General features: G+C 40.2%; 1 protein-coding gene across 2 annotated transcripts in view; it reads right to left on the minus strand.

Annotated features, from left to right (window-relative positions):
- Nucleotides 1–632: 632 nt before the first annotated feature.
- Nucleotides 633–16846, minus strand: part of mrc2 (mannose receptor, C type 2) — a 51809-nt gene continuing 35595 nt past the window's right edge. Inside the window, exons 12-29 of one of the 2 annotated variants that reach the window (XM_017454932.3) lie at nucleotides 15616–15833; nucleotides 14095–14237; nucleotides 13870–13957; nucleotides 13552–13681; nucleotides 13411–13443; nucleotides 11082–11245; nucleotides 10760–10928; nucleotides 10486–10628; nucleotides 9564–9678; nucleotides 8978–9138; nucleotides 8327–8435; nucleotides 7931–8169; nucleotides 7643–7808; nucleotides 6981–7130; nucleotides 5623–5742; nucleotides 5245–5424; nucleotides 4004–4027; nucleotides 633–3828 (exon numbers count right to left, since the gene is read on the minus strand). In XM_017454932.3, the coding sequence (XP_017310421.1) occupies nucleotides 3608–3828; nucleotides 4004–4027; nucleotides 5245–5424; nucleotides 5623–5742; nucleotides 6981–7130; nucleotides 7643–7808; nucleotides 7931–8169; nucleotides 8327–8435; nucleotides 8978–9138; nucleotides 9564–9678; nucleotides 10486–10628; nucleotides 10760–10928; nucleotides 11082–11245; nucleotides 13411–13443; nucleotides 13552–13681; nucleotides 13870–13957; nucleotides 14095–14237; nucleotides 15616–15833 (2573 nt within the window). In that variant the 3' untranslated portion in view covers nucleotides 633–3607. Of the gene's footprint in view, nucleotides 3829–4003; nucleotides 4028–5244; nucleotides 5428–5622; nucleotides 5743–6980; nucleotides 7131–7642; nucleotides 7809–7930; nucleotides 8170–8326; nucleotides 8436–8977; nucleotides 9139–9563; nucleotides 9679–10485; nucleotides 10629–10759; nucleotides 10929–11081; nucleotides 11246–13410; nucleotides 13444–13551; nucleotides 13682–13869; nucleotides 13958–14094; nucleotides 14238–15615; nucleotides 15834–16846 lie in introns of both variants that reach the window. The other variant, XM_017454940.2, reaches the window with a different exon arrangement.

Consider the following 16846-nt stretch of genomic DNA (forward strand, 5'->3'; position numbering starts at 1 on the left):
TTGAATATTTAAGATTTTGAACATTTCCTTTACTTTACTTTTAATTGTTTCTTTAAAACCTTGTTTATTTCGAATTATAAATGAAAACAAAACAAAAACATAATTTCAATATGGTTTCAGACTTTTGGACTGAACTGTATATCGGAGTAAATACTTTTCCATGAGCCTTTAAACTTGTGACATGATGAGGATGGCATGATGTTGGAGTCTGGAGGTGAGGATTACTGCTGAGGTAATCACGTTCGGGTTCTGGTGGACAGTGACATGTGGTGTTGTAGAAAATGGGCACTCTGGGCCATTGGTTTGAAAAGACACTAAAAGATGCCATCTTTGTGAAATTTAGACTGCCATTTCTGAACAGATGAGAGATGTCTGCACCATCATGTATCACCTACGTACCCAGTGTGCTTGTGAAAGTCTGGTCAAATGTCATTCTTTAAAAAAAAGTTTCTTTTTCTGGCAGATGACAGGCAGTGACGTTGTTTCATACTGTAGCAAGAGTCACAAATATCACAACTTTGTTGATATTGAGAAGGCTCCTATGATCTCTCTAGGTAGAAATTCAAATTTAAAAGCAAGAATGTCAACACAACAGAAAACCGATCACAGGAACATCAATCTGTAGACTGCCGCATAGCCAACATATACTTTATTCATTTCATATGAAACAAACAAACAAACAAACAAACAAAATTATTCAAAACAAGTAGACAACAGGTGCATAATGGAAAATCAGAAAACCATTCTGACAAAGAATCAAGTCAATTCATCTACTCCTTCAGACAAAAAGAAAGAAATGGGTGGGGGGGGACCCCAACATTTTGATTTCCTCAAATCAAAACCAACACTAATGAGCCACTGGTGTCAGCTAATGGTTCATCCAAATTCTGACTCACATTACGGTAAAGTCCATTTTTAGCCTTTACCGCAAGTCATAACAGTATACAACAGGGTCAGAAACAGTGTCACAACCTCAACTCTTCTGCTGTCATGTACAATGTCATTCTGTCTTGTGCGTCATTACAGCCAATGAGTGGACATGTAGTTATGAGTCATCAAAAAGATGCGTTATGTGCTTATTTGTGTCACATATTTTTTGCTTGCTTAAATTCCAATACTACCAACGAATTATGGTCAATCTGATTAAAGCAAATGGATCACACTAGGGCTAGCCAACTCCTAAGTGAACTAAATGGCCGTTATGGGCCCCACAGCCAGCAGAGGGCCTCATCACAGGCTGGGAAAAAAAGCTACTATCAATAGTATGTTAATCCAATTATTTAAAAAATGTATTTGATAAGTAAGGAATTAAACACAATGGTGTGATGTGGCTTGATGTGAAAAGGAATTATTTTCTTATAACAGCATGTGTTTCATTCCTCTTATACCACAGCCATTTGATTGCAATAATTATTAATACATTTTCATTTATTAACGAATTGTATATAGTTCTATTTAATGTATTTGAACATCTGTATGATGTTATTTCCTGTTATCACTTACATCATAGCAGCTTTAAACAGCTGTTCCATCACCAGCTTTTTCTCTTCCTTGGAGTTAAGACCAAAAAAAAAATCAACTGTCACAGACATCCGTGGCTGAAATCTCAGCAAATTATAAAACCATATAAATTATGTACTAGTTTTTTTTTTCTTTCAACAACTTGATTTTTTTTATTTTTTATTTTTTTTTACTAGTTTTGCAAATAAAATATAATGTCCATATCTGATCATATAGCCTATGTTCCCTGGTCAAAAGTGGAAAAAAATGTATGCATGAGTGTTCTGGGAAGTATTATTGCAAAATGCTGAAACATTTTATGGAATGTGAGGCTAGAAAAAAAAAACAAAAAAAAAAAACAAGCACGCATTGAGACTCGCCTACGTGGCAGTTCCTCTGCTGAGGAAATGGCCATTTATCAAATTCTGAAAGTGTCGTATGACTCACGAATACTGCACCATGACCAAACCTCCAACAGTGAACAAGACCATGGCAGGAGCTGTATATTTTCTTTATGTTTATGCACACTACTGGACAGTTATTATGCTCTCTGATGAATACATAACATGTACATAGAGATGAAATGCTCATACAAGACCTATTTCTGTGAAACCACAGACTTCACTTACTGTAATGACACAGACTGCCCACTAGAGGCACTGCAGCGACTTTTCAGCCTGAAATTGCACAGATCTTCCTGATCACCTAAAGGCTCTTTTGCCCCTTCTTTCCCTTCAGGACAACTCTCTGTCTCTCTCTCTCTCTCTCTCTCTCTCTCTTGCTCTCTCTCTCTCGCTCTCTCTCTCTCACTCTCTCATTCCCTGTCTCTTTTTCTATCTCTTGTTCTTCAGAAGCTGAAATTGGTTCCAGACCTGATCCACCTTTTCAACCCCACGCCTTCGCCAAAAGCAGAGAGAGGAAAAAAATAATCAAGGAAAAAATGCAACTGCACAGAATCTGAAACCTTTTAAGAATGTTAAAACAAAACAACAACTACAAAAACAACAAAAAGAATCAGGAATGGCCATAAAGATAAAGAACTGCTTGAACCTATGAATTTATGAATCAATATTTCATAACTGAAAAAGATTTAATAAAAAAAAAGGTTTAGCCATCTAGTAGCTGTAGTTAGTGACATTCCTCAGATCATTTTTGTAAAACTTTCAAAAGAGCTCATTTACTAAACATAGTTTACTCCAAAAAAAGATACCAAATTGTGCCAAGCTCCAGCAAATCTCAGCAGCACAGCTGAGCTTTAAGTAGCACCAACCATGCTGAAAAGACCTTTAAATTACTCTCATTCTTTAAGACACACAGTTCATTTCTACCCCTGACATTCTCTCCATGTCCCTGTCTTGCCTCTGTATTGTCAAAAGCTCCACATGCTATCAATTCCTTTCATCTCTAATCACTATGATTATCACATCCAGACAGCACCCAGTATTCAACTGGAGAGAGAAGAGAAACAGAGAAAGCAAAGAGGTGAGAGAAAAGTGACATGAACAGGGGGGACCCCACAGGCAGATGATTTGTGGACTCAAAAATTAATTCTCCTTTTAGCTGGAGGTAATCAAAAAAAGACTAATGAATTAAAAATAGAACCACGTCACAGTCACGGTCTGCAAAAATACTTCTATGGTATAACACTTTGGTACAGATTGTGCGGTTGTGTGTGCATTTGTACCTGGAAATCTGAGCTGGTATGGTCTTTTTTTTTTTTTTTGAGTATTTCTTTTTTGTAATGCTAAAAATACGATGAACCAGATGGATATCTATGAAACATATACATGGTTATAAACTGAGTTGCCAGAAAGAGTTAACGTGAAGAATAAAAAGCAGAACACTATGCGCGTATCAGCCACTTTGAGACGATTTTTAAACTGGTGGATTCTGATTGGTTGGTGTGCAGGTATGACGCAACAGTCCATATAGGGGTGGAGTTCCACCTTCATGTTTGATTGACATCTGCTGCGCTCCACACAGCTTTCTAAATGTCACCACAAAAAACCCTTGAAACAAAACAAAACAAAACATGAAGTCAGTTCAATTAGTCCTCATGTGTGCAGGCCAGTTTTCTGAGTCATTCATAATGATCTATCACTCTTCATTATTCCCCTTGCTCGTTTAGCTCCATGTCCGACACCAGGATATTTTTCTCTGCCTCTTCAAATGAGCTGAGGTTAGTACGACTGTAACGAGCGCCCTCATAGGAGCCGGCAGTGCCAGAGCTCCTCCTCCGATACAGATAAACTCCGCCCACAATGAGGGCAATCAGGACCAGGACAGCCAGCAGGATAAGAACGAGAGCAGGAAGATGATCTACATCGGCTACAGAAACACACAGAGAGAGATTTACTCACACAGAGAGATAATGATAATTATTATTATCATTATCATTATCAAGTCGCATGAGCCTAAAAATTCTGCATTGAATAAGATTCTCTTGATTAGTGTAGGATTGTCAGACATAACACAATGTAGCTGAGTAAACATAGCACTGTACCTGATACAACAGATGCCTCCAGTCCTATGAGAACAAAGGGAAAAGAAAATCAAAATATGGTCAAAAAGCAGCCTTGTTTGTTGCTGAGTTTCTTTTACCTGAGAAAGTGTTATAATTGAAGTAACAAATGCTTTCTGTGACCCCCCCATAGCCCCCCCCCCCAACCTTCGCAGCTTTCTCTGGAATTCCCTTCCTCTAACTATCAGACAATCAGACAATCTCTCCCACTCTCCTTATTTTACTCCTGTCTCAAAACCCACCTGTTCTCCAAAGCGTCCAATATTTCTGCGACTTAGCTCACTCCGGATGTACAGTATGTTTATTCATTTGTTTTCTTCTCCTGTTATTTTCTTTTTACAATTTCTTTCTTTTCTTTTGCTTATGTCCGTCTGTGTTTAACTTTCGTCAGCATTTTGGGGTCAGTGAAAAGTGTGCTGTACATCAAATTATTATTATTATCCATCCATCCATTTTCCATACTGCTTATCATGCACAGGGTCGCAGGGGAGTTTGAAACCTATCCCAGGGAGCTCAGGGCACAAGGCAGGGGACATGCTGGATGGGGTGCCAACCTATCGCAGGGCATAATCACACATTACAGACAAATTGGAAATGCCAATCAACCTACAAGACATGTCTTTGGACTGGGTGAGGTAACCGGAGTACCTGGAGGAAACCCCCCAATTTTAATCTGTTACAAATCAGTAATGTCTGTTTTCTGGAGCCCCACATGATGTAGAAGTCCTGTTCAAATCTCAAAAAGGTGCCGATGAATGTTCTATAGTAGCTAGCCTCTAGCAAAAGTTTATATTATAATACACTTGTTCTAATTCCTTATCATTTCTGTAGCTAATATGTAGGCCATGTATGCCATGGCAGTTGTCAAATTGCTGTGGTATAAGAGGAATAAATCATTTTAGGATATGTTGTTATTGGAAAAGAATCAACTTTCTAGCGGTAACTGTAACTCCACTTCATGTTGTGCCACATCACACCATCCTGTCTTTGATTATTTTGATATAACAGCACACCCTGTCATGTTTTATTCCGTACTTACTGAAATTATATTTCTGAACTTTGACTAGTAAAAAGAAGTCAGCTCAAATGGTGGCTACAACACATAACATAAAGAGATTGTCTGTGTGTGAGATCCTATACCGCTCTCATTTGTGTATTTGGCCATAGACCACTTAATCATTTGAGGATTCGTTTGGACTGTGTGTTAGGATGTAATGCCCTACCTCGTGGCCGTTTACAGATGACCCCATGTGTGCGGTTCTTGCAGGATCCAGGTTTCCAGAGCCCTGTGTTACTCTGGACCCAGAAGCAGCTGTTAGCAGAAAGCATGCTCAGATTACCGTCCTGCTGCTCCCAGTTAGTGTACTCCACCACCGAACTGTCCGGCCACTGCAGGCTGCCTCCTGCTTAACACAACAAGAGCGAGACAGGTAGAGTTTCAACATACAGTATGAAAAAAAATCACAGACTGACCGGCTGTTAATTTAATCCAAATATAATATTTGGATTAGGTAACATTTTGTTTGAACCAATATTCTTGGTTACTCTGAGGTAATGGTTCAGGTGGAATATATCACTCCTGATGGCTGGATGGAGGCTACCTTTGGGATTGAAGGTCATGCCGAGCCAGGCGCCATGAGCCTGCTCCTGGTAGCTCTGAATGTGCTCCCATACAAAACCATTCTCACTCTCATCCTGCACTGAGAGTAGCTCTGCTCCCACTGAGAGAAAGACACAGACGGAAGGAGAAAGAGGAAAAGATCACACTAACCACCAGTGTATTCCATTTATGCATATTTCTAAACATACATACATTGCAAGTCAGATGCTTTTATATACCAGTTCAATCAATATTAGTGCCGTAGAGTACAGAATTCGTAAATAAGTAAGGAATCGAACGAATTGGGACAACATTCTCTGTCCTGAAGACTCTCTTGTGGTGGAAAATTTAAAGAAACGGCTTTACTGCTATTACAAAATACTGCCATTAAAGACTCCTTTCATAAATGTTCAAACAATCCTCCATACTTAAAGCTTCAGACATATCAATAATTATATGTTTTCCTTTGTTAAATAAATACCCCCCCCCCCCCCCCCCCCCCCATACACACACACACACAGTTTACTTAGACTGGAGAATGGAGCATCCACTATACAATCACTGTGATTTAGTTGTTTCTATAGAAACAATAACGTAATAGAACAAATACATTCATATAATACTGTTTTTCATCTTGCGGCCAAACTACAACGTGTCACAAAAGTCTCCATACATAGGGGAAATTAACACTTTTTAGCAAAATGTCTTCCAAAATGTTTCATAAATATTCTATATTATGTATATTTTTTTCAGAAGCCTTTAAGAATACCATTGACAAAAGATGTATTGAAATCATTCTCATGGCTGGATCAGGAAGCTGTCGCAAGGTTGCGATGGACTTTAACAGGAAGCATGGCCAGCACAACACACAACACTGCTGCCAAATTTATTAACACATTCAGAAAGACTGGAAGTTTTGCAGACCGACCGAGAAGTGGACGTCCACGAACATCCACTGACGAAGGCACAACCACAGTGGTGTTGGCAAACATAACCCCCTATGTATGGAAACTTTTGGCCCACCCAGTATTGTCAGATAGCACTGTTGCTATAGAAAACACCTTCTGACCAATCAGATTTGAGGATTCAAGAGCACTGTGGTAAAAGAGTTAAATACGTGTTCCACTCAAAGAGGCAAATCTTAAGTCAAATGACTTATTATCTGGCTGCCCTCTGATCCTAATTGTAACTATAAATTAGGATCTCTTTACTAATGGCACTGTAGGTGTACCTGGAGGGTAAATCTGTTAACCAATAGATTAAGGCTCAGTCACAATTACATAATTATGTTGTGTGCTACCAGAGCCTAATTAGGGTGATCAAGAGTGGTTGTTCTGTATGTACATGTGCGCGCGTTACCTTTCTTGCAAGTGTGCTCGGCCTCGTGCTGTAGCCGCAGCTGGTTCAGGTTAAACGCATAACAGTGGTTTCTAAATGGAACCCAGGACCAGTTCCCAACTGACTGAAGGCAGTGACCCGGATACATCCACCTGTGATCTATTGCTCGCTCTGACAGAGAACAAGGTGTCGCAAGCATAAAATATCACACTGTCAGTGTTCTTAGTGCTAAACTAGCTTTATGAGGACTAATCTTAAAGTACGATCATGTCATATCAGAATTACCGTAATTACAAGGTGATGGCACAGAGCTGTTCGTGTCTTCTGACAAAATAAATTAGTTATTAGTTATTAATAAATTAAACTCCAGAAATGCACGTAATGCTTTAATGTCTTTTAGACAGGAAGTGATACTGTACTATTTATTATACAGTTAATGATAAAAGATGATGGAGAATGTTCTCCTGACATAATACTCCTAATTTCATTCACTTTGGAAGCTGCTGCTGTTGTTTAGTCAGATAGTGTGGTGCCAGCATGTCCTCAACTGGTAATTACGAGGTTTATGAAGACGTGAATGCTTTCTATCAGCCAATATCTTGTAATTACCTCAACTCTGACATGACATGAGCGCACTATTACACTGGTATCAATATCCATTTTCGATTTTAAAAACACCATACCTGTATTCATTTCACAGATGGTTGTGTCCAATTTGGCATTACAGGATGACATAGACCACTGGCCACTGATAGTCATGTGACCACACCCAGCCATCAGATTGGGCTCTCCATCGCGCCAGTTGCTGAAAGTAACTTCCTCCTCGCCCAGCCATCTGTATCCACGGCCCTAGAGATACAAAGTGTCATTTACACATTTGGCTTGACATTTAAACGTGTAGCATGGCATTTGCAGACCGCAGAGAACACACACACACACACACACACACACACACACACAAACACACTCACCCCGTCACTGTGTAGTGCAATCCAGGCAGGCTTGCGGAGGACATTGAGTAAGAGTGTGAGGTACGCTTGCTGCTGTGGATCTTGTACCGACGCCAGACTACCATTAACAGACTCACACACATGCAGGGCCCCCTCCCAGTCTAGCCGAGATTGTAACACACGGTACTGTTTGCCCTTAAACTCCAGCTGGCCCTCAGCAACAGGGGGAAGAAGGTCCACACCAGGGGGAATAGCAGGGTCTGAGACAAAACACATAAACACACACATTCTTTAAATATTGAAGCCCTCAACATATGTAGCCCATTTATCATGATTATTAAAACAACACAAGCACGGGATTTCATATACTAAATCTAATGAAAAAACCACATCGGTACTCATATGTGGAACAGTTACCTTTGTTTTTCATGCAGATGTAGCCATGTTTCTCTGACTCACATCCTCGAGATGCCCACATTCCCGTGGTTCTGTGAGGACTAACGTGTAGTAGCACCACACAATTCGTCTAGTAAAACACACACATGAAAAGATAACAGATGGAGTTATCAAACGAGATAAATAGTATTTCACATGTGAGGAAAATTGACCAAATGTACTGAAGAATAAAGGAATAAAAAATAATCAGAAAAGTAAAAATGACAAAAAGGGTAAATAGCAATTTGGACTGTACATTCGTAAATAAGAACTGCTCCAAACAGGAAGCAGCACAACTTGGGGTTGTTTTCCAGCAACGGTTACAGTGGCAACAGTCACATGTTCAGCACAGAAGTGTGTGGTTTGACAAGAAGAGGCAAAAATAAATAATTACATAATTGGAACATCAAACAGTTGATGAAAGTGATGAAGAGGAAATCACAACATGCTATCAGCACACTAGGATGATGTGTGACGCAGTAACCAATCAGTAATAAACCGTGTTGCTCATCTGACCCCAAGTACTGTTAGTTCTTAATCATATACTAAAACCATACATCGTTGTATCGTTAGTTCATAGATTTTAGTTTATAGGTACTATGCACATGACATATATATATATATTTTTCATACCGGATTTTTGTTTTGCCCACTGTTGTTCACTGGCTCCCCAGGGCCCCAGTTTGTATAGCTAAGTAAACCAGGCTCTGCCCACTTGAAGTGTCCCTGAGAATCTGAAGTAAGCCCCAACCAAAGATGAAAACTCGAGTTGGGCAGCAGAGTCACCAGGAATGCTACAGAACCGAGGATGAGAAAGATCTTTACGTCACATATTTCGCTAGCAGTAAAATAATCTCTGTTACAGAAAGATCTATATAATATATAATATATCAATATTCTAGGTAACATTTGGATTGCATCCAAACCATGATCATGTAAAGGAAGGAATCCTGAGCATTCAAGAAATCTACACAAGTAATCTCTACATCGTAAGCATGCTTTGTATCGCAAGAGGAAGCCAGCCATCTGACCTCTTTATATAAGTGTGTGTACTTGACACGATGAGAGTTTGGATATAGAGCAATGCAAAAGTGAACACTAACAGCCTGAACATGGTGTGATGCTGTTTTAAAATAATCTGAATGCTTCAGCAATTGTACTTTGCTTAACAGTTGTGATTTCATACATAATAGATTTGTGTGTGTGTGTGTGTTGGTACCTTGCTCAATGTGAGAGGGCACTGTGGCCAGTGTTGCCCCTTGAGTTTGGCACATCATCCGGGCAGCAGACCATGTGACACGAATCGCCTCGTCTTTCCCAAATACCTTATAACACTATCAGAAATAAATGGAGTCAAATTACATACAGTACATATTTTCAGATTCGAACATTTTTACATCCAATTTTGCCATTTGCCAGTTCCCATTCTCTCCTCCTAGTGTACAATCGTTACTAATCTGCGAGTGTGAAGACTAAATGGCCTGCACTTATATAGCGCTTTTATCCAAAGTGCTTTACCCATTCACCCATTCACACACCCATTCACACACACACTCACACACCTGTGGTAGCAGAACTGCCATGCAAGGCGCTAACTTGCCATCGGGAGCAACTTGGGGTTCGGTGTCTTGCCCAAGGACACTTCGGCATGTGGAGTCACGTGGGCCGGGAATCGAACCGCAAACCCTACGATTAGTGGACAACCCTCTCTACCACCCATAGACTAACCATGCTTTCTCCAAGACAGACATGATGTCAGCCACACCTTTTTTCGGACTGCTGCTAAGGTAACATCACAGGGTAGCTTCACACTCTTGGAAGGGAGCACTAACTTCCCTACTCTGTTGACATGAACAGACAGATACCTGTGATTGGTTAGCCTCCTCCTAAATGACTGAGGTAAAAGTAAGCAAGTCATCCCTCTCAAACAGACAGCCAAATGACCTTGACCTCCTGGTTATTGTTTGGCTGTGTCAAGATTTGTGTCAACTTGTGATCAGCATTCATTTTCAATAAATCACTACCGATGATGTTATTCCATGGCAATATTATCATAATAAGAGGTCGATTTGATTTAAAGACACGAATAATGCTCGATGCACACATAAGGAGTGAGGTGTAGTGTATTTATTTTGTTTTACCTTGTGCAGGAATGGACTCCAGCCATCAGGACAGCCTGCTGGGATGAGTGGGGGAGCCGGAGTGGGAGGAGGTGTGCCTGTGACATTTACTCTCTTACACACATAGGGCATATCTAAATGACACTTTTTATCTGCCCATTCCCCTGAGAGAGTGAAAGAGAGAGATAGGGAGTAAGCTATAACCATCATATATGTGGGTGTCCACAAAGACTGAGAAACAGATTTTTTGAGAGAAGGGGAAAGAAAGACGGAAAGAAGATGTGCATTGTCGAACCTTTAGATGCAGATATGTGGACACATTTGCGGTCTCTTGTGAGGGGACGAGGTTGGCCAAGTCCCCAGGACACATAGTTGAGCACAGAGTGATCAGACCACCGGAATCGTCCATCGTTCTCAAATGTGTGTAGTCCAATCCACCAGAGATCACTCTCAATCCTCGACATCTGGAGGAAGACATGAATAGACATAAACACATGCAGAAATAAAAATTTACACAGAGAAAGGATACTGAGTACATTTTTATGTTAACTCTAGACTATACTTAGTCACATTTTAGAATTTTGTGTCTTACAGGATGTTTACCCCCGTGAGCATACCTTGCGCAGAGTGCTTGCCAGGAACTGTTTCTCACTGGCAGAATGTATGGAGGCGAGAGAGCCACCAAACCAGGAACAGATCCTCTGGGCCTGCCCCCATGTAGAGCGATGCTCAAACAGCTTATACTGAGCTTCTTGGAAATCAACCCAGTCCAGACCAGAGTCTACACACACACATACACACACACACATATTTCACTCAATTTGATTTTCACTAAGATGCGATCACTACCATCACCTGATTCATAATGAGCTTGTGGAGAGTTTAATACACGTTATGTGTCATATCACAAGAACACACACACACACACACACACACACACACACGCTCTATATATCTCTCAGTCCCAGTGCAGAGGTGTGGCCTTTGTACCTGTCAGTCCCAGCATGTCACTTACAGTGAACGAGGCATGGTCTTTGAACCTGTCAGTCCCAGTGAAGGAGGTGTGGCCTCTGTTCATGTCACTTACAGTGAAGGAGGCATGGCCTTTGTACCTGTCAGTCTCAGTGAAAAAGACTAGGGGTGCTTCTCATTTCTTATTTGTGCATCCTCGCTTCCTTTCCTTGCATCTTAGCTCCACCCCCTTAGGATGCAAAGGAAGGATACAAGGATGAGATGCGAGAAGAGAGGAATCGAAGCAATGGAATATCCTCGCTCTCTCAAGCGTCACTTCAAAGCGACGTCAATTACTGATGACTGTGCTCAGCTGGATTTCCTCACTGCACTCCAGGGATCTGCCGTTATGTTGTTGGAGCTTGATTAATAACGACATTCTTAATAAAGCAAAATGCACTGATAATATGTGAAATGTTTGGGTTCTTCAACAATGAATTAATGAACAATACATAATATATCACAGCTTTTGTGCAGCTTTGCATATCCAAACATGCAAGGATCAATTTTGGCATTTTTACACTGCACGGTGTGGCTCAACTCGACTCTGCTCGCTTTTTGGGGGCTTTCCACTGTGCATAGAACCTGGTAATTTTTTTTTAGTACCACCTCGGTCGAGGTTCCGAACGAGCTGAGCCGATACTAAATGTGAGCCATGCACTGAGGGAGTAAGGAATTCTCCTTAATTCTCCTCTTCTGTATTGTGCCTGAATAAATGTGTGTCATTTAATACATACTTTGCGTATGGTAATATTCTATTAATTGAAAATGATGTATCATTTATATCCATCCATCCATCCATCCATCTTCTATACCGCTTAATCCTTTTCAGGGTCACGGGGAAACCTGGAGCCTATCCCAGGGAGCATCGGGCACAAGGCGGGGTACACCCTGGACAGGGTGCCAATCCATCGCAGGGCAATCATTTATATCATTACAGATAAAATTACAAATTTTTTTCATCTCGCTTGTTACCGGTTTCCAAACTTATTTATTGAAGTCACTCCTGTCGCAACTGAATCTAACTTAGTCATATATACACTACGTAGATTCTAGAATTAGTTATCAGTTATTTTACATCCTTAATAGGGTCCATGTTCAATGAACAGGAAAAGCATTTAGAATATGGCCTGACTGTGTTTTTGTACAGGGCTTCGATAATACATTATTCCTGCGTGAAGACGAGTGGAAGATGGCACCGACATCGAGGCGGCACTAAACGGCAGTGGAAAAGCAAGCTCAGAAAAGTAAAGCGAGTCGAGTTGAGTTGAGCCGTACCGTGCAGTGGGAAAGCGGCTTTAATTACAATCCTCATTGTAGGAATATTCATCATTTTTCACATAAAATTCCATCACATCATCAAAAGACATTTTGTTTGAGATTAAGGCAGATGTAAAGGAAGAGGGGAATTTATACGTGCATGAGGTTTTTCGACAAAAAACAAACCGCACAGGATACACCAGTGTATCCTCGCTCCTAACTCCTCTGGAAACTTCCTCATTCCTCTTTCCTCGCCATGCAATTAGAGAATTGATATGTCCTTCAATATGGTTGACGTCGATTGATTTCCGGGTCACAGGCTAGAAAACGGAGGAGCGAGGAAATGAGGAAGCATCAGTTTGAGTACTAAGAAGCACCTATGGCCTCTATACCTGCCAGTCCAAGAGAAGCATGTGTCGCCTCTGTACCTTAGTCCCAATGAAGGGGTGTGGCCTTAGCGCATGTCTCTGTCTGTCAGGCCAACTGGGAAGCATGGCCTTTGACTCCTCAAAACACTTTGACACATTTTCACACATAAACGATTTGCACAGTAACTTATTCTATTAATTTTATAACATAATATGTGTATTGTGTTGTCTTGGAAGGAGAAATACACATCTATAATCCCACACACACAAGCATACAAAAACATACACAGAATAAATAATTACAGACCTTCAGCAGGCTCAGGTTCTACCTCAGCTTTCCCTGAATCAAAGAAAACATCACATTTAGTGTGTGTGTGTGTGTGTGTGTGTGTGTGTGTGTGTGAGTGAAAGAGAGAGAGAGGCAGAGAGAGATATTAAAAAAGAGTACCTTTTGGTACTTTGCAGATCCAGTCTAGTTCAGAATTACAGTCAGCCTTTACCCAGTTCATATCTGCCACATTAGCTGCTCCACACAGTGCTGAGCTATACGGACCCCTTCCAAAGTTCTGATACGAGACCTGATGGGACACATAGCATTTTAAAAAATGGATAGATATTTAACTAATCTTTATACAAGCTTTTTATGTTTGGGTTTTACTTATGTGAATACTTATATAATTCTTATATGATAAGTGGGTGATATAATGTGATGAACTGTAACATAATACAAATAGAAATTGAGAGATACTGCATGTGTCCCACTTACAGCAGATCCATCACTCCATGTCCAGCTGTCACTGATTCTGCGTGATATGCCAATCCAGAACCAGTGCTGCTCATGATCCTCCTCCACTCTGGGCATACAACCAAACAGAGATATAATTCCCAGTCACGCTGTGACAACTGTGATCATTTGACAACTTTTGTACCAGTGTCTAATTGATATTAGTATACAATCCAGCACTAGACACGCACTTGACCACGTACTTACCCAAAGGCCTCATGGAGGACCTGAAACATAAAGGTCTCCTCATCTGGGTTGGCAAAGCTGACTAGTTCAGCTCCGTGTTTCCGACAAAACATATGAGCTTGGATCCATGTGAGCTTCTTCTCTAGGTCACCAGCATGAAAGACCTGTACGGGTCAGCAGTGAGAACACACACACAAACACACACACACACAAACAAACAACAAGTTCAAGTGACAAACCCACAAAACCTCTTAACTTTGGATATACACTCACCGTCCACTTTAATAGGAATGCCTGCAGTTGTCCTATCAACCAATCATGTGGCAGCTGTACAATGTAAAAAAATCAGCCAGATACAAATCCCGAGCTTCAGTTAATGTTCACATCAAACATCAGAATGGGGAAAAAATGTGATCTCTGCCGACTTTAACAGTGGCATGGCTGTTTGTGCCAGGCTACAACAGCAGAATACCAGCAGAATGCGTACAGGCCCACCCAAGCTACAGTTGAAGATCAGAAGAACGAGTTTCTTCAACGAGTTTCGCTGGGTCAGTGCCCATGATAGCCTCAGATGCTTGTTCTTGGCTAACCTAATATAATATTGTGGAACCTAATGTGGTCTTCTGCTGTTGTAGCCCATCCAATTCAAGGTTTAGTATGTTGCGCATTATGAGATGCTTTTCTGCTCACCACGGTTGTAAAGAGAGAATGCAGTTTCACCAACAGGATCATCGCTCATTCAGTGTTTTTTTTTATTTTCACACCATTCTGTGTAAACTCTAGCAGCTATGATGTGTGAAATTCCTAGTTTCTAAAATACTCAGCCCTTCTAGCACCAACAACGATGCCATGGTTAAACTCACATTTTTTCCCATTCTGATTTTTGATATGCATATGAACTGAAGCGCTTGACCTGTATCTGCAGGGTTTTATGCATTGTGCTGCTGCCACATGATTGGCTGATTGGATAACTGTATAAATCAGCGTCGTGGAAATCCACCTATAAGAATTTGAAGAGACAGAACTCGTATACGTGCAAAACACGTATTACTTTATTAGTAAGATTTTCAATAACTGAGAAGAGCTCTGTGACAAGTCAAGAGCACTTCTGCTGAGGTTTTGTTACAGTGAGTATTTATTAGAAATGACTATATATATATGCGCCTCTGGTGGATTTTTATGAAAACAGGATCTCATGTATGGAAAAACAGAATCAAAAAATTTCTTACATGAGTAAACAGAGGATAACATATAAGTTAAAATATAAGTTTGGGTCATTCTGTCTTCAACAGTGTCATAAGTAGAAAACAGGAACAGAACAGTACTCATGGTTCTCGAGTCAAACAATACAGAAGCTAACAATTAGTATGTTCTTTAGTTAGTTCACATAGTCAGGTAATATATTATTACTAAGTAAATACTGATTAATGGTCATTATTTATTATAATTCAGTTTTATCACCACAATGAGCATCTTTACAGGTGTTCCTATTCAAGTGAACAGTGACTGTATATTCATACACATCCACAAGTTCACACCCACCTTGTAGCAGTGATGCAATGTGCTGGAGGTCTTCCAATCTGGGAGACAGGACCCTGTGATGGGGGGTGTGGGCTGAGGTATAGGGGGGCTTGGGGAAAATGAAGAGCCCTTGTCCTGTCTGCAGATGTACTTAGAGCGTGCGGTTACACACTCCTTTACCTCCCACAGGCCCGTAGCATGGCCTGTTGCCATGGCTACACATCCGCCTTTAAGAGGAGCTAAAGAGGTTTTAAAAATAACATAAAGTCCATGAGAGAGATGGACGAGTCATCAGTGTATTTAACAAGACCATGACAATCTGTCCTGATATGTATGCTAAAAGAAAATCCCAGTCATTTTTCCATTCCCATCAACATGGGCATTTTAAAGAAATACACCAGTGCTTTTCAACCCAGATCTCTATCGTGATTTTCTGCATCATGGGTGCTATTATGCCCAAAAAATGTATATATTATAGTGTACCGAGAAATGACTGGAAAACCTGTTTACTCAAAATTCACTTATAATAGAAGTCTAAGGGCAGTTGTTGAAGTCCATTTTTTTTGTAATGTTTTAATTAATTATTCATAAAAATACATTTGTAAATTCTGTAAATCCCTTCAAAGATGGGACTTTCTTGAGGGAAGAGTTTGTGGCTATGCACAATGAGTGGATCCAACGTAAATTGGATTTATTTTTTGATTGTTGTATTGCTCCAGTGTTGGAGCTTTGTTAGGAATTTTTCTCATGTCAATCTTATTTTACGACTTTTATTCTTGAGTGTAGTGCTTGTAGTTTTGAATTTGTGTTATATTAAACATTTATTTACAGAATTTAACAACTGCCCTTAGACTTTCATTATAGTGAGCTTCGAGTAAGCAAGTTGTTTTCTCTTTTCTCAGTACAGGGAAACGTGATGAAATGCATATCAGTGATAAACACAAGCTACAGATGTAATATACTGTATATAAATTATATAAATTAGATTGAGACATGCTAGAGTATTCCTTTAAATAAGTGATTGAAATAGGGTGAATATGCAAATATTCACATGGGAGTTTAATGCCTGATCATAAAAATAATTAATAAATAAGAGTAATAAATACCACAAGCCAATCTAAATATCATATAACTATCTGGTAAGTCCGGCCAAATTTGCCTGTCATTTTCTGAAGCATGAAGTGACAGTGCCAGCATGACTCATTGGACTGGACAGAAATGGATGTGTTTTTTGGTGTGGAAATGGAAAGAT

This window comes from Ictalurus punctatus, chromosome 2, assembly GCF_001660625.3.
Source record: "Ictalurus punctatus breed USDA103 chromosome 2, Coco_2.0, whole genome shotgun sequence".
In the NCBI taxonomy this organism is placed as follows: domain Eukaryota; kingdom Metazoa; phylum Chordata; class Actinopteri; order Siluriformes; family Ictaluridae; genus Ictalurus; species Ictalurus punctatus.